The sequence below is a fragment of the Kwoniella dendrophila genome, chromosome 7, assembly GCF_036810415.1.
Source record: "Kwoniella dendrophila CBS 6074 chromosome 7, complete sequence".
Classification (NCBI taxonomy): Eukaryota; Fungi; Basidiomycota; class Tremellomycetes; order Tremellales; family Cryptococcaceae; genus Kwoniella; species Kwoniella dendrophila.
Window position 1 is genome coordinate 737,415 of NC_089482.1, and position 26,619 is coordinate 764,033.

The window sequence follows — 26,619 nt, forward strand, 5'->3', positions numbered from 1 at the left end:
TTTTAACCTTTACAAGCAATAGCCATCATATGGATTTTGTAAACTGCTATTATATGGTGCCCATACTTTATCTTCAACTAACTCAAATTTACCCGTGAGATGGTCCACCTTGTGGTCTAGCACTGACACTAAACAAAAGTTGTTTACCTTTACCTTTTTTCTTTCCTCCTCCTCCTCCTCCACCTCCTCCTCCTCCTTGTTGTTGGGACGCCTGCTGAGAAGTACCACTTGCCGTTGATGCTACCGAATCATTAATAGAAAGACTTGATATAGTTGGTGTATTTTCATTTGAACCCCAACCATTACTTGGTGGAGGAGGTGAAGCACCTGTAATTCTTCTTATACTTTCATCTCTTCCAGTAGGTTTTGAGAATAATGATTGTCTTTCTGCTGCAGTCATATTTTTTGACGATGATGATGATGATGGTAAACTTGGAAAAGCACTTTGATTTAATGGTTTTGCTTTAGAGCTTGATTTGGCGGCAGCAGAAGGGAAATTAACTGATCTAATTTGTGGTCCAGCTAAAGCTGTAGGAGTTTTCGATGTTGATCCTGATCCTCCACTTGCCCATGGTGTAGAATGTACAGGAGCTTTTGAGTTACCTGTAGATGATGGTCCAGATAAAGATGGGAATGCTGATTGTGATGATATAGGTACACCAGATCCTGGTACGTGTCTTCCATTTAATCCTACACTTTGAGGTCTATTTACTGGATGTGACGCTGCTGCAGCTTCAACTCTACTCCATACTGTTCTAGATCCACCACCTCCACCCCCACCAGTTCTGGTGGTTCTCTTAGCGTTAAGAATTTTACCAGATGTGATTCCTGCATAATTGGATCCTAAACCTTGAGGAGTAGCATTTCCCAATGAAGGGAATTGTTCTTGTTGCTGTTAATGAAAAGGATAATACTTAGTATACGAACTTTTAGACTCCACTCATCCAACGTGTCACTCAGCACTGGGTTTGGGAAGACTCACCTCAATTCTGAAAGCGTTTAATGCTTCCAAGACATTTCTTTCTTTTTCGCCATCTCCATCTCCACTGAATAAGGTAGAAATCTCCCTTACTATGCCTGTGGTAGTATCAAGATCTCTATCAAATACATGGAAAATGGTATCTACCATATCTTTCGCTGTAGATTCGTTGTTCTTGTAAGATCGAACAGCTGATCGGAATGAAGATAATTTATTCTGTGAATCTTGGACTAACATAGCTACTCTGGATAAAAGTTCGGCATGTCGACTATATATGTTGAAAGTTAGCTATCGTTTTGCTCCTATTCATAGTTCTGTTAGCTTACGTTGCAGTAGCCTCATCAACATCTTCTCTAGGAGTAGAAAATCCACTTGCACTTTCTTGAGCTTGTCTTGTGATATTTCTAGATGAACCGTTTGATTGATCTTGATCTGGTCTAGTTAAACCTGTTGCAAAAGCTTTCTTCCTTCTATTTTCTTCTTGTCTATCTTTGTTCAATTGTCTTTCTTGCTGTTGTCTTTGTGCAGGTGTCAAATTAGGTTGATCTAGTTGTTGATGACTTGGTCCTTCTCTAATTCTTGATGGACCACCTCGGGAAGGATCAAATGGTTGAGCTAAAGTGAATCCCCTAGAACCTTGTTGTCTATTTCCATTACCTGATCGTCGATTGTTATCAGCAGAGAAGTCTACTGCTATTTGTCTTGATTGTGCTCTGTCTCTAGCTGACATCGATTCTGAGTGCTGTTTCAAGGAGATTGCTCGTCAGCTTGATTATGACGCAATAATTCGCGGCGAAAGTAAAAGATGAGACTCACCTCGGTGATCATATGAGCTTTCAAATCCATATCGGTTCCAAATACCACAAACTTCTTCTCAAGACAGACTGGTTGGGAACAAGGGAAATGGTCTTGGCTGTTGAATTTTAGATTTGTTAGTCATGCACAAATGTACATCAGCAGCGCAGCGACTCACTTGAAATGTTTTTCAAGAGCATTATAATGCTGAAAGCTAGTTTGTAGATTATGATCAGCTATGTAATCACACAATTATCGCTTAGCTGATCTTTCTGCTCACTAAACATCCTTATCACCTAAACTTCTGCATACATGACATTCTTCATGATCCGATCTCATATGCTTGAATAGTTCATCTGGACCAAAGAAAGCTTCGTGACAGAACTACGCATAACATGACTTCTTGATAAGCTTTCTTCACTGTGACAGTTGTTGTGAAAGATAGGATCACTCACTTCACACATAGGATGAGGAGCATCCCAAGATTTAACTAAATCAATTTCATGACCTCTTGGTTTTGGTGGTCTTTGACCTCTTTTCAACTTTGATGGATCATGTAAAGAAATTAAATTTGGTTGATACAATCCTTGCTCATGTGCAAATCTTGATAAAGTTGATCTACATAATGTACAAATCATTAAACCATGAGTAGCTAAAGTATGTTTTTCTAACGATTGCCAATTTGTACCTTGATATGGACATTCTTGATATGGACAATTGAATCTAAGTAATAATAATGTTGCTTCCATCTTTTAAACGTTAAATTTATTGGATATCAGCTTTCGGACTTTATACATCGGAATTGGAAAAAATGCAGAAAGAAAAAAAAAAGTCAAGAGAACATACCATATCTTCATCCTCAAATACAACAGCCAAAATTTCATCTGCATAAGGGAAAGCAGAAATATCCAAAGATCCAGGATGGATTATCCCTTCATCCCATTTCTTACCCTTGGGTAGACTTTCTTCCTTGGCATGAGCAGCTGCAATCACATTAGGTGGTGAAGGTGTTACATGATGTTCAGTTGGGAAAGGTGCTGTGGGCGATCGAGAGAATAGAAGAGAAGGTAACGGGGTTTTGCAAAATGTACAATCGGTTTTCCTACAAGTCAAATCATCAGCATTTGTCATGAATATACCAGTTACAAGAAGACCAATTATGATAGCTCACTTGTAGAACGTGCGCAGACGAACAGCACAAACACTATTCGATGATTATCAAGTCAGCATATTTGATACTGGTCTGTACTTCTGCAACAGTATATAGTTCACACTTACTGGCATGTTCTATGTCCACAAACACCTACACTCCAGAATGTGATAGGTTCAGCACAAATGAAACAAACATCATCATCAACTTCAGTGGGAGTTTCATTTGATTTTCCATTTTCTTCATTATTAGCTACTTTATCATGTTCACTCTGTTTTCTATTCAATTCAGCTCTTTCTGATGTTGTATGTGTAGGTACATGTGATATAGCATGTTCAGGATCAGGTGTAGGTATAGTTGCTGAATTTTTTCGATTAGGTTTTTGTTTCATCTGAGCATTGTTTGTTGATGATGATGATGAAAGTCCTGTATCAAATCCTCTTCGTGACATGTTACTTTGATTTATTAATCCTGAATATACAATGCGTGTTTTGCCAAGATAAAATATTGAGTTCTTTATGAATCACCGATGTTGTAAGATCCAAATCCTTGTTGATGGTTATGCTAATATTGGACCTAGATAAGTTTTGATTATGATTTCTGCTTTGTCCTCTATCATCGATTTTATCAATCTCAAGTCTACTCTACAGTCTAATCTATTGATCTATGACGAATTAACTTTCGGATCCGGTAATATAGCGGGGATATATCCCACGTTGGCATTTACTCGAGTATCTATAATCTTAAAATGATAACCAAACATAGGTAGTCTTAATAGGTCAATGGCCGAGAGTTGAATTTGCCAGCTTACGTAAAACGAGGGGATCAATGATCAACCAGCAGGTCCAAGCGCGTCACTTTACCACCTATACCGTAGAAGAGCGAACAACAACCTCTTATTGTTGTTGTCCTATGTCATTATATCTCTAGCATAAATGAGATAACATAGAATACATAGACTCTCCGAGCTTGAACTACATATAGCATAGCAAACTTCACAATAGTGAACAGTAGAACCGTCTTACAAGCTCATACGGAACCTTCTATAGCTCTAGACTGACTGGAACGAACATCTAGAAGAACGACGTTGACATCATGGCAACCTCAATGAGGGGTTTGACCCAAGTGAGTTTGCTGTGATTCTCTTGTTGATAATTAGCCCATATTCTCAAGCTTCACAGTTTAGAATCAGCTATTTGCTACTTAATAAGCTGCGGGGGATAGCTGACATTACTGTGATGCGCCTTAGTACATCTCCGACTTGAGATCATGTCGTGTTCGAGAATTAGAAGAGAAACGTATAAATCGTGAAATGGCACATATTAGACAGAAATTTAAAGATGGTAATTTAGATGGATATCAGAAAAAGAAATATTTAGCCAAAGTAGTATTTACTTATATCTTGGGATATAAAGTTGATGTTGGTCATATGGAAGCTGTCAATCTGATCAGTAGTTCGAAGTATTCGGAAAAACAGATTGTAAGTTGCATTTTCTCGCATTTGGGTAGGAATTATGGGAAGGATGATAATATCAGATACGAAATCTATTTTGCTGAGGATCGTTATATACACATACTCATCCTGATAAGCTGAATAGGAGATTTGAGATTTGAATGCTTTAAGACGGAGGATGTTGCTCACGCTGATGCTTATTGCTTATTAGGGATACCTGGCATGTACACTTCTGATGCACGAAAATTCGGACATGGTGCGGCTGGTGATCAACTCATTTCGAAAAGATCTTGATGACAATAATGAAATCAACAATTGTTTGGCTTTACATGCTATTGCGACTTTGGGTGGACAAGAAATGGCAGAAGCTTTGGGTGAGAACGTATATAGAGCAATGATCAGTCAGTAAGTATAGGTATAAATCTTGATCATTCATTCAACACTCAAAGGATTTGGCTCACTGCAAAATTTGATAGGACATCAACGACGTTTGTGAAGAAGAAGGCTGCTTTGACGTTATTGCGATTATACCGAAAACATCCAACGGTGTTACCAGCAAACGAATGGGCAGAGAGAATCATTTACATGATGGACGATTATGATCACAGTGTGGTTATGACAGTAACAACTGTGATAACTGCAATGGCACAAGATCATTTAGAAGCTTTCAGCGGATGTTATCAGAAAGCCGTGAATAGGCTGGATAAGGTAAGCTGACATGGACTCATTCAAGTGATATGCCAAATAGCTCAAGAGCGCTAACTTAGCGTACATGTAGATCGTGTTTGATCAAGAGACACCGGCAGAGTATGTTTACTATAAAGTTTCAAATCCATGGTTGCAGATAAAACTTCTGAGGTTATTGCAATATTATCCTCCACCTGGTAGGTACTAGCTATCTTGTCCTCTGTGGATGCAATCGTTAGCTAATATATGTCACATGTAGACAATGTAGAAGTAATAGATATGGTCAACGGGATTATACAAGCTATCATTGATACGTCACAGGAAACGCCAAGAGTAAGCTGAGGTTCTGCTTGGATCCGTAAAGCTAGCTGACCTGTTATTTTAGAACATCCAACATAACAATGCGCAAAATGCGGTTTTATTCGAGGCCATAAACCTCGCCATACATATAGATCCAGAATCTAAAGTATGTCACAATGCAGGAGTACTATTAGGTCGGTTTATTATGGCAAAAGAGACCAATGTCAGATATTTAGGGTTAGATGCAATGGCTCATTTAGCTGCAACTTCAAGTTCTTTAGATTCGATTAAGAAACATCAAAATATCATCATACAAAGTTTGAAGGATCGTGATATATCAGTTAGAAGGAGAGCTCTAGATCTGTTGTATTCCATGTGTGATACTTCAAACTCAAAAGTTATTGTTGGTGAATTGGTTAGATATCTACAGGTTGCGGACTATAATTTGAGAGAAGAGATGGTGTTGAAGATTGCTATTTTGACTGAAAGATTCGCTACTGAAGTAAGTCTGTTCAGCACATGCCTGCTGGGTTTTTCGAGTCATGTAGCTGACGCTGCTTGCAGTATGAGTGGTATGTGGACACCATCTTACAGCTCATCGCTGCTGCTGGTGATCATGTAGGAGCCGAAGTCTGGTATAGAGTGGTACAACTAGTTACCAATAACGAGGATCTGCAAATGTATGCCGCGCAAGCTGTATACAGACATCTCCAAGCTACGGCATGTCATGAAAACATGATAAGGGTGGGAGGTGAGTATTTTGATCTGGATAATATCAATTGTCGTTTTGTAGCTAATGGGTACCAACGATCAGGATATATATTGGGTGAATTTGGACATTTGATTGCAAATGAGCCTGGATGTAGTCCGATAGAACAGTTCCAAGCTTTGCATTCGAAAGTCAACCTGTGTACAGCACCTACACGAGCCTTGTTGCTGACGACGTACATTAAAGTGAGTTGTCCGGGATTGTGATTAGTGCAAACCGCTAATGCATTGAGTTATTAGTGGGTCAACTTGTTTCCAGAAATCAAGGATCATCTGGTCAACATATTTGAACGATATACACATGTTTTGGATGCCGAATTGCAACAAAGAGCTTGCGAGTATCTTGCTTTGGCTCAAAGAGGTGAGGACGACGAATTGTTATCAACCATATGCGATGAGATGCCTGTTTTCCCAGAAAGAGAGTCAGCTTTGGTAAACAGATTACACAAACGTGGTGAACAAGCGCAAGACAAGCGTACATGGGTTATAGGGCATAAAGAGGATAATAAAGGTAGAGAGTTTGAACGGTTCAAGAGTTTCAGGAAAAATACCGCAGATTCGAATACCATTATTTCGGATTTACCTCAACAACAGCGACAACCTTCTCAGACGTCATCTCCGCCACAACCTCAACCTCAACCTCAAACGCAAAGATCAATGAGTATTGGAGCTGACACGATGATGGGAACCACATCTTCTGGTCCTGCAGAAGACATTATGGCTTCTTTAGCTGAATTGGACTTATCTAACGGTAATTCTGGCGGTGGCAATATACAAGATGAGCCTTTATTGATGTCATCAGCGGCAACCGGAGCGTCAGCAGATTTAGCTGGACTGTATGATAATATACCGATTCAACCACTTCAATCTCAACCTCAACAACCAATTCAACCTACTCAGGTCAATGGAAATATAACCAATAGTGCAACCTTAGGAGGAGTTAACCCAGCATTATTAGCGACATTAACAGTTGGAGAACACATTGAAAAATGGTTTGAAAGATTAACATATTCAAATGAAGGGATATTATATGAAGATTCAGAAATCCAGATTGGAATTAAAGCTGAATATCATGGACATTTAGGTAGATTAGCATTATTCTTTGGCAATAAATTAGATAACAAAACATTTAAAGATTTCCAAATTTCTTTAGATAATCCAATTTCAACTTCATTGATAACTAAATTTCATGATTCACCTATAACAGAAATTCAAGGTGGTTCACAAATTCAAGAAATGATTCATATTGAATGTAAATCTTATTTCGGTTCTTCTTTGTCTTCTTCTTCTTCTTCTACAAAAGGAGCTCTAGGTGGATTAGGTCAATTACCTTTAATTAGAATAAATTATACTGTAGATGATGGTAATTCAACAGATAAGAAAGAACCTAAGATTTTAGTATTGAGATTACCTATTGTTTTGAGTAAATTCATTGAAGGTGTTACTTTGGAATCTCAACCTTTCTTTGAGAGATGGAAAATTATTGGCGGTGAGTTGAATCGTCAAAATAACACCAATCGTCATATCTTTATCATCATCACTTCCCACAATGAAGAAAGCTGACAGTCTCGTTTGTGTAATTACAAACAGGCGCTCCAAGAGAAGCTCAACAGATTTTCCCGATCAAACTCACCTCTTCCAACGATGTCGATATTTCGCGTAATAAACGAATAGTTTCAGGTAATAGACTTTCTGTATTAGGTGGTATTGATCCTAAACCTGAGAACGTGAGTTGATCATGCAGCTGATTGTATCTTGCGATGACAATTATTTACTAATTACCATTGAATCCCTCAATTAGATCGTTTTTGCAGGTGTATTACACATGTCACAAACTGGAAAAGTGTAAGTGCCATGGATTTAGTCGTAATATCTACCAAAAGCACTGACGTTGGAATGTTCTGCTATATAGTGGAATACTGGGTAGATTGGAGCCAAACAAAGATGCCAAATTATGTAGATTAACGATAAGATCTACAAATGAAGATGTCTCAAGCGAAGTCTTGAGATTGACAAGTAAACCACTAAATGTGGATATTGCTACTAGTTTATAGTATTCTAATGATAGTTGACATGATTATTTACGATACTATACTTTTGTACTCTCAGAGGGGCGTACATGTTGCTGTCACTTATGCATTTTGAATATCGGTTGGAACTCAATATACAAATCACTTAAAAAGGAATAATTGATATACCTTTTCATATGCGTAACTTTGTGCGGCAAATCGACCTTTTATATGCGTAACTTTGTGCGGCAGATGGCAGATCAACCTTTTCAATCGCGTATCAAGCGTTAATCGCCCGAGAGGCCATACAAAACGGCAAATGATGGGGTACGAGTAGTTATAGTGAAGCTACAATGATATAAACCAAGCGCCTGTCTTTGTGATTTTATTTCACTTCTGTGGATGAGCATCCCCTCAAAGCATCTTCATCTTGTTGTCGCACCAACGAAAACTGGACTTTTGGTATTATCTGTGAAAACATCTTTGATTTTTGTTGGTAAATCGTCCTAAATGATGATAAAGGTCAATCAGATCGTACAAATATGACTATGTGTTCTTCATATACATCACTCTCATATCGACTAGAACTTACAGAGTCTATTTTACGTGTATAAGAATGATCATCTTCATATTTGAATTCTATACAATATAAATGGGCAATTTGACGTTGGAAAGTTGATGACAGAAACCTCCATGATTGATCATAATTACCAATTAAAGTGTATTTGTTACTCAAAATATCAGAAAAGGCTGTATCTTTAGGTAATTTCTTTCCTGATAATGTACACTATAGTACAGTAGTCGTACAGTACAGTAAGTTTTTGGAAATTATGCCAAAAAACCAATAAAAATTATTCAAGTTTATCGATAAATATCAGCATCAGTACAGAGTAATCAAGTACACGTCTACTCGTACTCTTATTAAGTATTAGAGTGAAAATACGAGTAAAATAACCTCTTAGAGCCTAAGACTTACATTAAATTCAGCATAAGGTTTATCATTTAAATTATCTTTATTATAAGCATAAAATTTGAAATAGCTTTTTGCTAAATCAGAATCAGTTCCAAGATCTTTCTTATTCCATGTAAATTGTATTGTTGTATCTTTTTTAATCTTATCATTAAAATTGATCAATGTAAAGTCTTTATTAGTTTTACGATATCCTGCATCTTCTTCAAATTCGATCTTGAATTTCAATTCACCACCCCTTTCATATAATTCTCGAGTAAGTATACCTTCATCCAAAGATGGAGCAGGAGTAGGAGCAGGGAAGGCTTTAATTGTATTTAAACCTAATAAAGCAAGGATTGAAATTGCTTGTAAGAACAACATGTTTTACTGAACTGATATTCAGAGTATTGTAACGTTTGGTCAGTACGAGTAATGATAATAACGTTGGATTTATATGTTATAGTTGATGATTATATCCGAAAAGACACTACTATTTGCGAGTCTGATTATAAGTAAAAGAGTAATCAATATCAATATATGAATATATATATGAAGTGTATGTTCAGAATATGAAAACTGATTAAGAGTCTCCCAGGAAGTTAGACACTCTCATACATATTTATTCCGCTTTTTGCCAAGACCAAGGATTGTAATGAGCGTGTCTATACCTTATCCGTTATCTACAGCTCATCCCATTAAGACTATTGGAACAGTAGCGAAATAAAAGGTAGTCCCCGTCTCGTGTTTTAACAAGGTACGATCATACCCCTTTGGACATGATGATCAAAGGTAAGAAAAAGTGATGAAACGGTTTTGTAAGTTATCACACCGTTCCATATGATTAGTCACATTTATCGCTCAAAGGAGACTGCTTGTATCAGCTATATTACTACCTAGCTTCACTCTTTTCTACCGTTCTCGAATCAAGATTTTGGAGAGGAAACGTTTGAAATGACTAGAGCATCGTTTCAGTAGTATTCCAACTACAACTTGCAAAAGTGTATTGAATCGTATCGCATAAACCAAATCGTTATATTAGAACAACTCGACATTTTCCGCGTGAACGGAACTTGGTTTCCGTAGATCAACAATTTGAGTGGTTGCAACATTAACACTCAGAGGAATCCAGACTGATGTCCTAACAACAGAAAAATTGTATCTTCCTCTCTTGACATACGAGTAGAGAAGGCTATGACCTCGTACCATTTTCCATGTCCGAGCACCATTCTAATACAGATATAGATAAAAGACATATATATGTATACATATATATATATACATCTTTACATCTACTCAATTTGCTATCTATTTTGTTGATAAAGTAAGCGCTTACGGTAAGCGTCGCTAGGTTTAGATTCTCGGATACTAATCAAAAATTGATAATGATAATAATTATTGGAAAATCGATGTCTTCAACGTGGCTAGCTTTTGTTTATCTGACGATATAGATGGATGATGATACGAATCATATATATTATTATTTATTTATTGCGCACGGTGACTGGACTGTATCAAGGTTGACTCAGCTCATATTCACTCAACGGTGGATTACTTTACTTATTTACCCTGAATTACCAATTAGTCGTTTAGTCGCGATATTTTTGATATTTTTGATATTTTGGATATTTCCCAGAGCATTGACCGGCCTTATCCGACTTATCGGAGTGTAAAGCTTTGAGCAAATATAAAAATATTAATTCGAGGACTTTCCATCATACCATAATTGCCAGGATAACAGTCCCCGATTCTTTGTTTTGATATATTTCTTTCACCAGTCATCTTTGATTTCCTTTTCTTTTTTTCTCTTTCTCTTTTCTTCACAAAATTAAAAACGAAAACAATCAAAAATGTCTCTACCACAAATCCAAAAACCAGCTCCGTAAGTTTCTCTATCTACCACACGATACTGGATATATGTTTAGAGGAAGTGAGAAATCAACGCTCGGATAATATCGGCCGAATGTACTATTTCTTCCCATATTTGAGAACGATTATACTGATAATAAATAATGCTATCTTTGGTAGTGATTTCGCCGGTACCGCCGTCAAGGAAGGTGCTTTTGAAGAAATCAAACTTGCTGATTACAAAGGAAAATGGTGAGTTTTAACATTGTCTTGGATCGAAGGAAGGAAGGGAGACATCATGATGCTGGTGATGGAAATAGATGCTGATTGAGCAAATGGCGATACCATAGGACTGTCCTTGTATTCTACCCAATGGATTTCACTTGTAAGTATCATCCACTTCTCTTCAGCTTCATGACCAGAACCATGGACAAATAAGCAAGCTGATTTTACATAACCAACTCGATCAGTCGTCTGTCCAACTGAAATCCTCGCTTTCAACGCCGCTCTCGATAAATTTGCCGCTATCGGTGCTGAAGTCGTTTGCGTTTCAACCGATTCAGAATTCACCCATTTAGCTTGGTCACAAACTAATAGAAAAGAAGGTGGTCTTGGTCCAGATCTCAAATTGACCTTGGTGAGTAAATGGATCATGACAGAGCACTTCAACCCATAATATTCTCCGTTGCATGAACAACAAAAATGCTAATTCGAAAACACTATCATTAGCTCGCCGACAGAAACCATGCCGCCTCAAAAGCTTACGGTGTCCTCTTACCTGAAGAAGGTATCGCATTAAGAGGTACTTTCTTCATTGATCCAAAAGGTACTCTTAGAGCTATGCACGTTCACGATTTACCCGTCGGTAGATCAGTTGAAGAATCAATTAGATTAATCAAAGCTTTCCAATTCACTGATGAACATGGTGAAGTCTGTCCAGCAGGTTGGGAAGAAGGTAAAGATACCATTGACACTTCAAACAAATCAAAATACTTTGAAAAACAGTAAGCGAGCTTTTTTGCTTCCGAAAAATTTCTTTATCTTAGATTATAGAATAGATGGGGAAATTTCACTTTAAAAATATACAATTAGATCATAGATGAAGCAAGTTCATATTCAGTATTCATAGATATATCTATGTATCGAATTTTGTTCAAACCCATATTGAGTTCAGTCTCTCTGGTCCTACACCTATGGCAATTTCTTCCATCACTGTGTATCCTCTGACTGCCCTTTTAAGAGAAGAATCCGTTCTGAAGCTCTTCTTTTGCACTTTCTTCGTAGGGCAATACAAGAAGAATCATTATCGATGCAAATTGATGAACGACTTGATGATGGTCAAACCATAAAGAGAAAAGGTGAAGCCGCCTCAGAACCCATAGCTAAGAAAGCAAGGCAGTAGGGATGGAATTGGTGTCTTTTGGCTTTGTACAAGAATATCCAGTTGTCATTTCAGAATTTGTACACTATGCAGTATCATTCTCGTTTTCTGAATGGATCCGACACAAGAAAACAACGATAAACTAGCTGACCAAGGTACAATGTAACGTGATTCATTGACTGATCTATTTATGCATTTTTTAGTTCGACCTATGATCCCCCAAAAGAGTTCGGATATACATTTTTGATCAACCTTGACGTGTTAGTCCAACTTCTCATGTTCAATAGTTATAGGTTCGATCTTGGCCCCTTGTTTTTCTGATTGAGTTGATGAAGGGAAGGGAGCATTGGGTATAGGACCGGCTAATCATGTACATAGATATAAGCAAATAATCTTAGTAGGTGCGCCATGTCAATAAATCGGATAGCTTACCTGGTACAGAAGGTGCAAGTAGAGCCTTGACAATTTCTTCCAAAGATACTAAAACTCTCGTACATATAGTTGACCAAGCACCTGAAGATACAGAGCCTAATAGATTTAGGAGTTAACAAAATCAAATTAATTTGAAAGTTTTATTAGCTAAAATGACATTCGAATGAGAAAGATATCAAACTGAAACAAAGATACACATACCTAAAGGAGCACTTGGGAAACTAATTAACCAAGCTATAGGATATGGTACCCAACCTTGTGGTAACCAAAATATTGAAGATTTTCTAAACCACCAAACTAAAAATAATTTTGAACCTGAAGTTAAAATCCAAATAAAAGTTTTAAATTTGTTTATAAAACCAGATTTTGAAGAATTTAATTGATTATTTAAATTTTCTAAATCTGTTAAACTTTTATCTAATCTTCTTTTAATTTTCGCCCATTTAGCAAATTCATCTTGTGATGAAGTTTTATTTAATTCTGATTTATCTTCTAAAATTGTTTTACGCAATTTATTTTGTTGATTTGATAATCCACTTAAAAATACTTTAGAATATATCTTGAATGCCTATATAAACCAGTATTAATTGATATACTCTGATTGATCTTCCAGAGAACTCTCTTTGTCTGGCTATATTTAGAAGTTGAGGTCGAAACAAAAAACGCAAAACTCACTATATCTTGAAGTACTGTTTGTCCTACCCATGATACTATCTGAGTTAGTAAGACTACTAAGAAAATAAGAAGAGCGAGATTGGGCATTTTAATCTTTGCCTTCTATATATATTACCACTATGTTCACCTGTTGTGAATGTTGATGTTCTGATATGTTTGTATTTTGTATACCACACATGGATAAACAATAAATAGCGACCTGTTACTGCCTACATCTAACTCCTACGTACTATATTACTAGATAGACTGGAAACGATGACGTGTAACTTTGTGCATTCTAGGTGTGATTCAGGATAAATTCCGATAAATTGAAAGTGGAAATAATAATCGGTATCATAATAGTCAAAGTTACCCTGAAAAGCAAATCATCATGTACTCATAATCTAAACAAACATAAACAAAACGGACATCCCAACACGTGAGTATTCTTCTCCCCTTCTTTCCATAAAGGCTGATGTTATCAATAACTCACGTCAATAATAGTCTTACCAGAAACATCATAGACATCATAGATGAATTTGACTCTCAACATCCGACATAACGTTGCAGGAATCCAAGAAAAAGCGACATTTGTTCAACTTTAAAAAGGAGAGAAATTGCGAACATCGTTCAAGAGAAGAATAACCGGAAACAAGAGATAAATAAAAAACAAAAATATCAATAACATACGAATGGCTACTAGAACGTCCACGAGACCATTAACGCTCAACTTGGATTCTATGAGTAATATGATGAATGGGAAAAGGAAAAGTATGGCAACAAATAAAGTAATAGAAGAGGAGGAACCGGATAAGAAAAAGAGAAAACCTGCTGTAAGTGAATCAGTCAATTGATCCATTTGACTACGGTCTCAAGGAACGTCGACTAATGTCCTGTTGATCATTGTTATATTCGGTTTCTTCTGATAGACTAAGAAACAGCGTGAGTATATCAACTATCATGGTATTCATATAAAACTTGGATGTTAACGATGTATTGATCCAAATTGATAGCTGCATTCAAACCTCAACCTGTACCTATAACGAATTCATCTGATACTCCACCTGATGATAACGATGAGGATTTACGTTTACTACCACCACCTTCAGAAAGAAAGATTGCTAGAAGGAGAGAATCTACGAGGGAATTGAGAGAAAGACAAGAATCACCTACACCTGGTGTACAGAATGAATCAAATTCTTCAAGCTCTAGATCAACTTCAAATAATTCGAAACGAATCAAAACCTCCTCGAATGGAAGTGGGAAAGATAATAATAATACGACCACCATAAGATCGAGATCAAAATCTGTAGACCCGATCAGAGCGGCTATAAACACATCTGATGATCCATTAGAAGGTGTAGAAGAAACTGAATCAATGAGAGCTACAACGACAACAATTGCTACTACTTCTTTATCATCAAAAAGTGTATCAAATAGAAAATCAATGATATCAACTATAACTAAAAGTTCAGAGATGGAATTATCGAAACCATCTCATCCTAGACCAAAATCACCACCTAGAAGAACATTTTCATCTGGCCCATCAGCATCGACATCAACATCTTCTAATTCTAAGATGGAACCACCGAAACAATTTATACGTAAAACTAGACAATCAATGGGTAGAACTAGAGTACAAGAATTAAGTAAAGAAAGTGTTATACCTTTGATGGAAAGTGAAACTCCAGTAATAAGGAAAAATCAACAGATAAGAGGTCAACAAGCGAGAAGAAGTTCTTTAGATCATAGAGGTAGTAGAGCGAGTTCAAGTTGGGGTAGAGGTGAAATAAGTAAGTCAACCGGTTTTTGAACACAAGCAACCTACTACTCGTCGCATCGTTTGATGTTGGGGTGCGCTTTCGATCAGATGAGCTTATATTTACTTTTTGTAATTTTTATAGCTATGCCTCATAAGAACGTTGATTCTAAGTTATTCTATCGACATATCCCATCATCTTATCCTGAACCTATCAAAGCTCGTATGTTATTGGTTTGGTGTGCCGATCGTGCGTTACAAGAATCTTTACATGTGTCATCCTCATCAAAACGAGATAAAGGGAAAGGAAAAGCGAAACAGGATGAAGGAAGAACGGAAGAAGGTGATAAAATGTTAAATGAGATTATGGATGAATTTGTAAGAGAGATGAACAGGGGTGGTGTGGATACTAGTGTTTTTGGTGTACCTGTAAGTTTGGCTTCCTGTTTCATCACTATAATAGGGGAAGAAGAGCTCCTGCATCGAAGAGGGAGATATGCCATCGGAACGCTGTTCTTATATCAACTTGCGATGGAGTCGTTGTCCGGCTCGTATCATGGGTGACAATGAGACCAGATCATTGTTTTGATACCGGTGTATGGTACTGATTGACTTTCGCCGATCATAGGGTCAAGAACCGACTGTAACCGGCTTAAAACCGCATCCGAGAAATGTATCGAATCGAAAAGTTGAGGCTGCAACGAATGCCGATATAAAGAAGTGAGCGCTTCAGCTTACAAGCTCGTGTTATCGTTGCGAGAAATGGACAGCTGACCTGGTGGTTTCCAATGATAGATTCAAAGGGGAAAAATCCCAATGGACTGAATTAGTTTCAAGGACCCGTTTGAAACAGGAAGAAGTGATAAACCAACTAGAAAAGAAGAAGGCGATTGGATATTCAGATCCTGATATGTCTCAAGCGGAAGGATGGATGAAAGATGCTTTATCTGTGGCAGAAGGTATACTCGCTCAAGGTGATAGTGAATTAGAAAGTAAAGGTGAATTTGACGATGTTGAATTTAAGGTGAGTAGTACTAGTCCGACATATTGGAATCTGCCTTCAAAAGGACGACCGTGATTTGACTGATATGTGGTAAACTGACGTTGTGCTTCACTTCTTTTCCCAATACTCAGGTCGATACTCTACACCAGACTTCTCATGTGGCCTTACAATACGTTCTACAATCATCAAGATTCTTAGATGGTATATTCTCATCTTTGACAGCAGATTTACGTACAAGAGATAGATTAGGTTTCGGTTCAACATCGTCTTCTGCGACAATATTACCTGAAAATACAAATGATGATGAAGGACCTGATACGATATCATTATTATCTAAAACCATGAGATCAAGTTCAACTTCAATCCCTATCAACGATAGTAACAGTGATTTCAGTCAAAACATTAAATCCGATCCAATTTCATTATTGAGATTATTAGCATCGAAAGAAATAAATAATGATGAAAATGATGAAATACTTCAGAAAGCTATGCAAATCCCACCTGTAACTTTGACTTCTACCACTGCCACATCATCAAATAGTAATGTTAATTTAACTAGTGCGACACCAAGAAAACAACTACTAGGGAATAGTATTATGACGCCAGGAAGAAATACTGGATTGAATAGTCAGACGCCAAGAAGTAGAAGAGGTTTGACTCCTGTTGGTCCAAGTGGAAGTGGAAGTGGATCAAACGAGTAGTCGCCGTTCATAGTAGGAACCCGTCAAATCAATAAATTTAAGCTGAAGCAAGAACTGCGGGTATATGACAAACGGTGCAACAGAGATTAGATTAGACGGAGCGGTAGGAACAGGTGGAGGATCTAAGAGAAAAAGTTTATCTTTAATTTTCAAATACATAAAATAATCTGTAATATTTATACATTTTCACGACAAAAGGGAAACGAATATGGGTTTTGGTCTTTCTTTTCTGAATTTTAATCTTACATTTGTATATATATAGTTACTATAATTTTGGGGTATCAGGTTTCGGTTTCTCTTTCGTTTTCGTTTTCGTTATTGTTCCCTTTTTCTGGCTTTTAATTCTTCGTTTTGTCTTGTTTTTGTTTCGTTTACACTTGTTCTACAGGTTTCTTTCCATCACCTAGATTTGAAGTCTTTCTTTACTTTCTGCGATTATTTATAGTTAAGTTACGAATTAGAGAAAGGCTAAAAGAATGAATTATAGTGTTCAGATGATTGAATGATAATGAAAATAATATACGATCGTTTGTTAAGCAGATCCAGATGCACACAATTCAACAGTATTGTAATTGTAATAATGACTGTACACCATACGATGACCGGATTTAGCATGATATTGTAGTCTTCTTTTACAGTGCATGATTACAAATGCACTCGAGGTAAGAATTTGCTAGTGAAAAAGCTCAAAAGTTTTTCCATATATACGTTTTTTAGATGACGATATGACCATTTAATTGATGAGGAAATGATGAATTTCATTTTTATTATATAAATGGATACCTTTTTACATAAATCTGTTTTTATGTTTTAATAGGGCGTCGGTCTACCATCTAAAGGTTTACCTTTATTTTTCTTTATTTTATCTAATTGTCTAGCCTATTAGGTGGAGAAAAAAAAAAAAAAAAAAGATAAAAAGATTTTGTATGATCAGTCAGTTAATCGGTATTATATTGAGAAAAGATGTGTTCTTTTAATACAAAGACTCAAAGACTGAATGAAAGATCTTTTTTGAGATGATCAGGTCAAACTTTTGGGATAGGATAATTCCAAAACTCACTTTTCTATTACCTATTGAAACAGTATCAATTTTACCATATTTATCATCTTTAATCTTTGATAATCTAATTGGTCTATTTCCAACATATTTACCTGAAAAAAAAAATTGTTGATTGTTTGAGAACGCGATTACGATTTATTCAACAACAAGCCTCATAAATTATTGAAAAGTGAAAGATCTAAAAAATATATAAACTCACCATCCATTTCTTTCCATGCTTTTAAAAAATCTTCAGGATCTTTAAATGCTATAAAACCATATTTTGCCTACATATTTTAGTGGGAAAATAAATCAAATTTAGTTGCTTTTAGTCTTTCTGATTTGTTTTTTTTTATATATATGTGTATATATATATTATTAATATATAACAAATTGGTTTACTGGTATGAACCATAAAATTATTGGATGAAATCTCGACTAGATACTCACCTTCAAACTTAATCTATCCCTTACAACTTTACATTTACAATAACTGGCATATTTATTAAACGCTTCATCTAATGTACGTTCATTTACATCATTTGAAACGTCACCGACAAACAAACGAAACCATTCTATAAATAGATGGTTGGATAAAAGTCAAAATCAGCAAGAGATATTGATTATATTCTGATATACACATCTAAATACATAGGACATATTCCGAGAGCCTTGAGCAAATGAGCTGAAAGAGGACAGAAAAACTCACTTGGATCCCAATCAATCAGAGATTCATCTTCCCAAACTTTACCATTACCTTTTCTTATAACAGTTTCCCTCTTTTGACCTTGACCTGGAATGTCAGTTTTATTTTTCTTGTTATTACTTTTATCTTTCTCTTCTGCTGCTGTGAGCTGATTGGGGTTATTAAGATCCTGAATTGCATTTGGATCATAAGCTGAAGATTGTGATAAAAAATCTTGATCATAAACAGGTTGAAATTGACCTGGTATAGCTGCTGCATAAACTTGTCCATTACCACCTCCATAACCATATGCCGAAGCTGAAGATGAAGCAGAAGCTGAAGAAGATGTGCCTAAAGCTGCTTGGATTTGATCTTGAGTATATCCTTGTTGAGCATAGTACTATGATGGAAAATGAAGGTATATAAGCATTATAATCAATTTAGAACGAGAGTGTAGGTCTTTCAACTAGAAGGTGGATATATATACTTACAGCTGCCCACTATTCGTTACCATCCATCCAGAAAAATCAGTCAGCCTGTAAGCTCGATATCTCTCAAGAACGATAGCTAGGCCACTCACTGCTGCAGCTTGTTCCTCAGGTGTATAGTTGTATCCGCCTTGACCGGACATTGTGTATTCTGTTCTTTTCCTTTGCGTTTATTGTTGGTGGACAAATTTCTTCTTTCCTTATGTTTGCACGGATGATGATATTTTTTGAAGACTTCTATCGATAGAGCCGGATAATCTGAGAATGCTATGGGCGAGGTTGATGAATAATCGTAATGTAATAGTACAAAATAGAAATGATGAAAAGGATGATAATTGTTGATTAATTGACATTATTATCGAGATGAGATTTCAGTTACCGTTTTAAGTAACGTTAAACCGGGATTTGTTATTGTTTCTCTTTTCAATTCCTTCATACGTTATTATATCGCTACATCTCACTTTATACTCATCTCTACAAAACTACCAATCCCATTCATGGGAGAAAGAAATCACACGAAATGAACATATCTAGTTAGGATTGATTTGATCCAACAAACATATCAACAATCGAGGAATTAGGAATTTGCACCTCGTCTTCAGTTAAAACCAGCGGTCTTGGCATTATTAGGTCATCCCCTTCAATAAGTCGGTCATCTTCAACTTGAACTGGGATTCGATATTGAAGATAGATATTTTCGCAAAGTCCACAAGATGGATCTAGATATTATACCAGATATACTTGAAACTATAGTAGAACCAGATCCATATTTACAATATCAACCTACTTTTGCATATACTTTACCTATTCAATTGTTGGTTAATGGAATAACATTTACACTTTTATGTGTTTTATTGATACATCTTTTGTGTGAGTGATGACTGTTAAACTATAATCTTTCAAATGCTTCAGTATAAGGAGAGAGATCCTTCTCCAATTCAAAATACCTCTCAAGTCAGTTAGGGTGTATGAACTAATCACGTATAATAGTTACAACACAATATCATTATCCCCTAGCACCCCTCAATTACATTCTTCAGTTCTTTTCAATATTAACAGTATTAATATCTGTAGTAATCAAAATTATAGTCATATTACAACATACAGCTAAATCTGCAGATATATGGCCATATGATTTAGATTATGTAGCTGTTTCTATACCACCTCCAACTTGGAATACGGGTAGATGCGCTGCTTGGTTCCTCTTACAAGCTTTGAACAACGGTTTGAGTAATGTAAGTGGAACTCAGCTCTCCTCGAAACTGCTTGAATTTTCTGAAGAGAAATCATGATGAACTGAGCAAATAACCTTATGTATAGATCACTCATATTCAATTCTTGACTATGTTATATCCATCAAGAACAGAAGCTAGATTAATAATGTTTGTCTTAGGTAAGTCAGCTCAGTCGTATATATATGTCCATAGAATTCCCATCAAATCACAGCTGATATGATGTTTAATTGTTTATAGGTCCATTAGCTATAGCATCGTCAGCATTAGTATTTTCAGCTTTATCACCTCATCAAACAGTATTAGATATTTCAGATGCTATAAGAAATGTTTTCAATTCGACTTTATTATTAATATTTACAATATCATTAATAATTTGGGGTTTCTTTGTCAATAGAAGAAGAGCTTGGAGATTTGATGGGGGTACAGCTGTTTTCGGATTTGGTTCTTTATTATTAGCTTTAATTTCAACTTCATTCAATTTTGTTGCTGTGGCTGAAGACGGTATAGACTGGTTACAACATTTATTATTTGCTGCTATATTGTGGCAAATCTGGTTAGGTTGGTGGTGGTGGGTCGGTTCTGGTATGGGTATAGGTGAAGTCGAGGTGAGTGTAAAGGCAGTCTACAGAATCATATATGCCTAAGATAGTGAAGAACGTATCGTATTACGGTTTGTCGCAACTGAAACTGATTGGATTATGATTATCGCTTATAGGATATCATGGAACGAGCAGAACGTAAAAAGAGAAAAGCAGCAAAATCAGCTTCAAGAGCCAGAGCAGCGGCTGCAGACGGTGCTTCAACTGGCTTTAACGGTAATACCAACAATAGCAATAGAATTAGAGCAACCTCATTATCAGGTATAGCAGATAATTTTCACACTGGTGTAACATCAATTTTGAAATCTACTCGAGTGGCGGCAAGTAGTGCATCAGGATCACTGACAAGAAGAAACACCAATAGAGAAAGAAGTTATAATGATAACGATAATGATCATCATAGAGCTGAAGAAGGTGCAATTGAATTAGATGATTTAGGAGATTCTTCTCATCATCAGCAGCAAAACCGAAGTCGAAGTCGAAATAGCAACAATAACAATTCACAACAGCAACATGTCGAATTTGACTCACAAGCAATGGAAGAGAATGAAGAATCTTTATCTAGAGGTAGAAATAATGGTTTATCAAATATACAGACACAACAACCAGGACAAGCATCAACAACTTCAGAAACTTCTTCAACGTCTGCAACACCGTCATTACATCCACCGAAAACCTTTGGACAATTAATCTCATTTCCAACTACATTGATTATCATATATCTAAGAAAATTAAGAAAAGCTCATGAAGAAGCTGCAAAACAACAAGCTTTAAATAGAGCTGAACGTAGACAAAGAGTTTTCCATGATTCTGTTTCACCACCTAATGGTTTAACTCAACTTGTAGATAATGATAATCATGATAATGATGGAGTTAATAAGGATCAGACGCCTACAAATAACAATATACCAGCAATCAATATTATTAATGATGCTGGTAATAATACTAATAATAATAATACAAATAATAATACAAGTAGAAGAAATTCAAATACAGTAAGGTATGAAAGAGGTATAATGGATAGTGGTACAGAAGATATTGGATGGGGTTTAGGTAAATTTGGAATTAGAGAACATGAAGAATCATCAAAAAGATTAAGACAAGCTGGAGAAAGATTAAATGAAGATAGATTATTACCTGTACAGCCTGAAGCTGAACCTAGTACAAGTTCAAGTAGAAGACAAAGTGAATTATCAAGATTGAATATTACAAATGATCAAAGAGAAGGAAATGGTAATTCACAATCTCAATCATTACCTCAAGCGACTACACAAACTCAAACTCAAAATAATGAAGAAGGTGAATGGGAAGATATAGATTCATCAAATTCTTCATCTGAACCTAATTCACGTCGTCAGAGGAATAATAGAAGAACTAGTAGATTTAGAAGGGGAAGAGGAGGAGGAAATACAACTCACGATCCGGATCAAATTGCAGATCAATCAAATACAGCAAATGCAGGTTCAGGTTGGAGTTGGTGGGGTCCATTGAAAGATTGGAGATTGAATGATAGATCGGCATTTTAACGGTCAATGGTTGACTTTATATTGTAATTTACTATTGATTTTTTTCTCATTTTCGATTGAATTTTGGTTTTTTTCTTGGTAATTCTGTATGCACAACACTTCTGAATGTAGCTTTACAAAAAAGAATTATGTCGATCATACTGAGAAATTCACGATGCGCACTATAATGACTAAATGCATTTTTGTACTTTGTATGGAGAATTGAACCTACTTCCATATAAGCGTTACATCGATTCTCTACTTAAAGGGAGCGGGAGCGGATGAGGTGATATGTTACAACAACTATCTTGTATAGTTAGAAATACATAAATGTGGGTAACCTTCAGTTGTATATGGAAAAGGGTTGTGTAATATAATGATAATGTGAAAAGTCAAGAGGTATTATTTCGATTTTGATTTCGTATCTTTCTTTGGAAACATCTTAGCTTGTAAAGCTTCAAAGTCGGCGTCGCTTATTTCCTTATTAGGGGGAATGATCAAAGAGAAATGCCAGAAATCAGCTATATATATATATATATATATATATATATCTCTTTTTCATCACATCATTCACTTGAATAATCCTTGATAGGTATACTTAGTCTGAACAAGAGCAAAAAGAGCAACTTCTTAAATAAACTTACAGGCATTTCAACATTTTCTTCTAATTTCTTTCCTTTTCCTTTACTTTTACTTTTACTTTTTTTAGCTTTTTTATTTGCTCTTTCTTCTTCTGCGATCTTCCTATATTTCTCTTCTAATGCATTTAATCCATTTTCCCTTTCTCTTTGTCTTTTCAATATTAATGCTCCTAGACCTTCCTCTTCTTGTTGATTATTCCCCCCTCGTTGATTATTCTTCTTTCCCTTTTTCTTCTTGTCATTATCATTGTCATTATCATTGTCTTCATCTCCATCTTCGTTTTCATCTGACATTCGTTTTCCTTTTTCACCATTACCATAAAATTCATTCCATAAACCTAATTCTTTTGCTTGTTTTTCAGCTTCTTTAGCTTGTTTTTCACCAGATTTTTTACGTTTTTCTTTTGCTTTTAAATCTTTTGATGTTTTCTCCCATTTAAATGTGCTTTCTATACCATCTTCCCCTTCTTCTTTAGATTGAATTAACTCATGTATTAATTTAATTATTCTATCTTCATCTAAATATGTTGAATGTGGTATATAAGATAATATATCAGGTAATGATCCTTTACTTGATTTGAATGCTTTTATTATATCTTGCTTCTCCTCTTCGGAGTCTATATTTGAAAGCAAAGCCAAACAGAATTAGCAGAGTTCAGCGTCTAAATTAATTAAAGAGAATGTAATGGAGAAGAAGCTGTCTACTTGAACCACAATAGAGTGTGCTCGGAGAAAGCAGCCCTTTGAAGGAAAGCTTTAAACTCACTCTGATACCTTTCCTTATCTTCATCTAAAATTTTCCTATCAACTCTTTTAAACAAACTTTCAAAATATCCTTCCCATCCACCTTCACCTTCAGATATATCTTGAAATTTATCCGATGTTTTACCTGATTTATCATATATCTTTTTCGTTTTCTCATCACTTAAAATCGTGTATGCAAATCCAATTTGTTGGAATTTTGAATTTAATTCTTCTTTCTGGTCTTCAGTCTGTTTAGAATCATGTGAATGTTTATCAGGATGATATTTTAATGCTAATCTCCTATAAGCCTTTCGAATTTCCTCTGAACTCGCTTCTACTGCCAATCCCAATGCTTCATATAGTACAGTTTGAGGTTTAGAAGAATTGATCGATTCTGGAAAGAAAGTGTATATAGGATCTGAATCGTCCATGTTTGCTGATATTTTCTGGGTAATTTTAGATCTTCCAAACAGGTTGAAAGATTAATGTAGAATTGCTGGTATCTGTGAATGACTTATCAATGGAGGGTTTGTATAAGATTATATAGTGTAATTTAATCATGTAAAAGAGATTTGCAACGAGAACATTAATTGAGAAATCACTCGACGCGTCGTGACAACCATACATTGTGAATTACCACTCTCGGTAATTTCCTATTCAATTAATATATATATGACACTCTACTCTACTTGGTCCACGTTGACTTTGTCTCCACCACTTTACTACTCTCAACTCATCTTCCTTCTCCTTCTTCTTTTCAATACCATTTCTATATTACATTGGCATAGAACACATAGACAAAATGGCTAGACTATCCCTCCTATCTCTTCTTGCTGCCGTATTGGTTGCCATCTTCTTCTTTATGGGAAGTGCGGATGCTGCCAAAGGTCCCATCATTACCAACAAGGTAAGCTATCTGTACCTCTGCAGGTGGGATCAAGCTTACGTATTTCCGATAGGTTTACTTCGATGTTGAACATGGTGGTAAACCTCTTGGTAGAGTTGTAATGGGTTTGTACGGAAAGTGAGTCCAGCTTTCTCAAGTGTGATATCGTCAAGCTGACAATGGGATTTGTTGAATAGAACTGTTCCTAAAACCGTAGAAAATTTCAGAGCTTTATGTACTGGTAAAACTGCCGATGGTGAAGAATTAGGATACGGTTATCAAGGTTCTTCTTTCCACAGAATCATCAAACAATTCATGTGAGTGTTTATCCTTCCCATGGTAGACTATCATTTGGTTCTAGGTATTCACCCGGGCAATGCCTCCTTTCCGTTGCCGAAAGCTGATCATCCCATATCCAAATAGGATTCAAGGTGGTGATTTCACTAAAGGTGATGGTACCGGTGGTAAATCCATCTACGGTAACAAGGTATGTGCAGTGCAGAGTCAGCTTTTGGAACCCTCTTGAGGTCTGTTAAAGCTGACAGATCGTGTTCTTCAGTTCGAAGATGAAAACTTCAAATTAAGACACACTGGTCCAGGTGTACTTTGTGCGTATATTCGGTCATCTTACTCACAATGGCAATACTGATTAACTCGAATTATCGTAGCTATGGCCAATGCTGGTAGAGATACTAATGGATCACAAGTGGGTTGAAGGATGCGTTTTCAGTGAAGGGTCAATTAACTGACAAGCGTCATTTATAGTTCTTCATCTGTACCGTCAAAACTTCTTGGCTCGATGGTAAACACGTAAGTATTCCGCATTTCCATTGATTTTGACGATTAGCGAGAGCAGTATGGCTGACCTGTTCTTTTCGTATAGGTCGTATTCGGCCATGTCATTGAAGGTATGGACGTTGTATACGCTATGGAAGGCGTCAAGACCGCAAGGGGTGATAGACCCGCCGAGGCAGTAACCATTGTTGCTTCAGGAGAGGTAAGCTATTTGTTAGTTATATTATGAGTATCAATAGCTTACATTTCCAATGAATAGTTACCCACTGAACATGAGACAGATGAACAAGGCAACCAGGTACCTTTCCGTGTTGAACTTTAAATGTCATACTCCATAATCCATAAGCGGTAGGCGACTGTCGAAAGTGAGGTGAAATTGAAAAGAATAAATATTGAAGCTATGCATTTTTTTTTTATCCTTTATCTATGTTTCCCGATTTACGATTTATCGAACGAACGCAAATCATTGTACACAATAATATCATATCACAACGTACATAATATCATTGCACATACCATCAACTGGATTCTTTTTCATATATATTCGATTTCGGAATGGCTCAACCAAAATTAAACGATACAGGATGAAGATGATGTTGTGCCGGCCATTTCGCATTCAGAGTCAAGTCAAGGTGAAAAGGAATATACAGTTGACGAAACTGAACTTGAAGGTGAAGATGAATCGGAAGAATATCCAACATTATCTTCACCTCTTAAATACGGGATTTTTTTAGTTTTCTTTATTGTTTTACCAGTTGGTGCGGGTGTTTACTTTTACGGAGGAGGTAAAGAAAAATTGAGAAGATTGAGATCAAATAGTAAAAGTAAAGGTAAAGGTGGTATTTATGAGAAAATTGAAAGTGAACGTGTTTAAATAGTGATCAGGAATAATTGTATGACTATTTTCACAGGAAATGTATTTTCTTGCACAATTTCGAAGCATTGCTATACGTTAAACATCAACAACATCAAATTTCTGCATGCTTCACACCACACAACATACACCTGAATAATGATCGAGACTTGATGATGGTCTCGATTTCTGTCGATTATCGATCTCTTATCGTCTGACCCAAATTCATGTACTTATGAATAGCGTGTAAAACCGCTGAACAGCCAGCTAGAACGCATGAC

General features: G+C 36.1%; 11 protein-coding genes across 11 annotated transcripts; 6 read left to right on the forward strand and 5 right to left on the reverse strand.

Annotated features, from left to right (window-relative positions):
• Positions 1–88: 88 nt before the first annotated feature.
• Positions 89–3,375, reverse strand: L201_005488 (uncharacterized protein; the record flags this gene model as incomplete). The annotated part of the gene is made up of 10 exons (XM_066221218.1): positions 89–892; positions 983–1,247; positions 1,306–1,721; positions 1,796–1,892; positions 1,953–1,988; positions 2,055–2,158; positions 2,230–2,523; positions 2,621–2,876; positions 2,946–2,978; positions 3,053–3,375. The coding sequence occupies 10 exons, from the start codon at positions 3,373–3,375 to the stop codon at positions 89–91; spliced, it is 2,628 nt and encodes an 875-aa protein (XP_066077315.1).
• A 644-nt stretch (positions 3,376–4,019) lies between these two features.
• On the forward strand, positions 4,020–8,186 carry L201_005489 (uncharacterized protein; the record flags this gene model as incomplete). Its single annotated transcript, XM_066221219.1, has 13 exons — positions 4,020–4,049; positions 4,174–4,404; positions 4,589–4,782; positions 4,854–5,085; positions 5,156–5,261; positions 5,324–5,397; positions 5,450–5,866; positions 5,929–6,115; positions 6,179–6,318; positions 6,373–7,621; positions 7,723–7,859; positions 7,934–7,977; positions 8,045–8,186. The coding sequence occupies 13 exons, from the start codon at positions 4,020–4,022 to the stop codon at positions 8,184–8,186; spliced, it is 3,183 nt and encodes a 1,060-aa protein (XP_066077316.1).
• Positions 8,187–8,566: 380 nt separating this feature from the next.
• L201_005490 (uncharacterized protein) lies at positions 8,567–9,474 on the reverse strand (the record flags this gene model as incomplete). Its single annotated transcript, XM_066221220.1, has 3 exons — positions 8,567–8,647; positions 8,734–8,928; positions 9,118–9,474. 3 exons carry the CDS (start codon positions 9,472–9,474, stop codon positions 8,567–8,569), a joined length of 633 nt encoding a protein of 210 aa, XP_066077317.1.
• Positions 9,475–10,940: 1,466 nt separating this feature from the next.
• On the forward strand, positions 10,941–12,340 carry L201_005491 (uncharacterized protein; the record flags this gene model as incomplete). Its single annotated transcript, XM_066221221.1, has 6 exons — positions 10,941–10,972; positions 11,119–11,190; positions 11,289–11,323; positions 11,409–11,575; positions 11,668–11,942; positions 12,223–12,340. 6 exons carry the CDS (start codon positions 10,941–10,943, stop codon positions 12,338–12,340), a joined length of 699 nt encoding a protein of 232 aa, XP_066077318.1.
• A 240-nt stretch (positions 12,341–12,580) lies between these two features.
• Positions 12,581–13,513, reverse strand: L201_005492 (uncharacterized protein; the record flags this gene model as incomplete). Its single annotated transcript, XM_066221222.1, has 4 exons — positions 12,581–12,681; positions 12,752–12,847; positions 12,953–13,319; positions 13,427–13,513. 4 exons carry the CDS (start codon positions 13,511–13,513, stop codon positions 12,581–12,583), a joined length of 651 nt encoding a protein of 216 aa, XP_066077319.1.
• A 584-nt stretch (positions 13,514–14,097) lies between these two features.
• On the forward strand, positions 14,098–16,868 carry L201_005493 (uncharacterized protein; the record flags this gene model as incomplete). Its single annotated transcript, XM_066221223.1, has 7 exons — positions 14,098–14,238; positions 14,335–14,347; positions 14,419–15,198; positions 15,310–15,593; positions 15,793–15,884; positions 15,960–16,188; positions 16,299–16,868. 7 exons carry the CDS (start codon positions 14,098–14,100, stop codon positions 16,866–16,868), a joined length of 2,109 nt encoding a protein of 702 aa, XP_066077320.1.
• Positions 16,869–17,678: 810 nt separating this feature from the next.
• On the reverse strand, positions 17,679–19,223 carry L201_005494 (uncharacterized protein; the record flags this gene model as incomplete). Its single annotated transcript, XM_066221224.1, has 6 exons — positions 17,679–17,747; positions 17,929–18,020; positions 18,128–18,194; positions 18,358–18,482; positions 18,617–18,992; positions 19,173–19,223. The coding sequence occupies 6 exons, from the start codon at positions 19,221–19,223 to the stop codon at positions 17,679–17,681; spliced, it is 780 nt and encodes a 259-aa protein (XP_066077321.1).
• A 570-nt stretch (positions 19,224–19,793) lies between these two features.
• Positions 19,794–22,440, forward strand: L201_005495 (uncharacterized protein; the record flags this gene model as incomplete). The annotated part of the gene is made up of 5 exons (XM_066221225.1): positions 19,794–19,950; positions 20,071–20,315; positions 20,401–20,473; positions 20,553–20,920; positions 21,031–22,440. The coding sequence occupies 5 exons, from the start codon at positions 19,794–19,796 to the stop codon at positions 22,438–22,440; spliced, it is 2,253 nt and encodes a 750-aa protein (XP_066077322.1).
• Positions 22,441–22,821: 381 nt separating this feature from the next.
• L201_005496 (uncharacterized protein) lies at positions 22,822–24,235 on the reverse strand (the record flags this gene model as incomplete). The annotated part of the gene is made up of 3 exons (XM_066221226.1): positions 22,822–22,899; positions 23,064–23,677; positions 23,827–24,235. The coding sequence occupies 3 exons, from the start codon at positions 24,233–24,235 to the stop codon at positions 22,822–22,824; spliced, it is 1,101 nt and encodes a 366-aa protein (XP_066077323.1).
• Positions 24,236–24,606: 371 nt separating this feature from the next.
• L201_005497 (peptidyl-prolyl cis-trans isomerase B) lies at positions 24,607–25,807 on the forward strand (the record flags this gene model as incomplete). Its single annotated transcript, XM_066221227.1, has 9 exons — positions 24,607–24,711; positions 24,764–24,828; positions 24,888–25,007; positions 25,114–25,177; positions 25,250–25,298; positions 25,359–25,396; positions 25,456–25,500; positions 25,574–25,687; positions 25,745–25,807. The coding sequence occupies 9 exons, from the start codon at positions 24,607–24,609 to the stop codon at positions 25,805–25,807; spliced, it is 663 nt and encodes a 220-aa protein (XP_066077324.1).
• A 78-nt stretch (positions 25,808–25,885) lies between these two features.
• L201_005498 (uncharacterized protein) lies at positions 25,886–26,359 on the forward strand (the record flags this gene model as incomplete). The annotated part of the gene is made up of 2 exons (XM_066221228.1): positions 25,886–25,978; positions 26,069–26,359. The coding sequence occupies 2 exons, from the start codon at positions 25,886–25,888 to the stop codon at positions 26,357–26,359; spliced, it is 384 nt and encodes a 127-aa protein (XP_066077325.1).
• Positions 26,360–26,619: the final 260 nt, after the last annotated feature.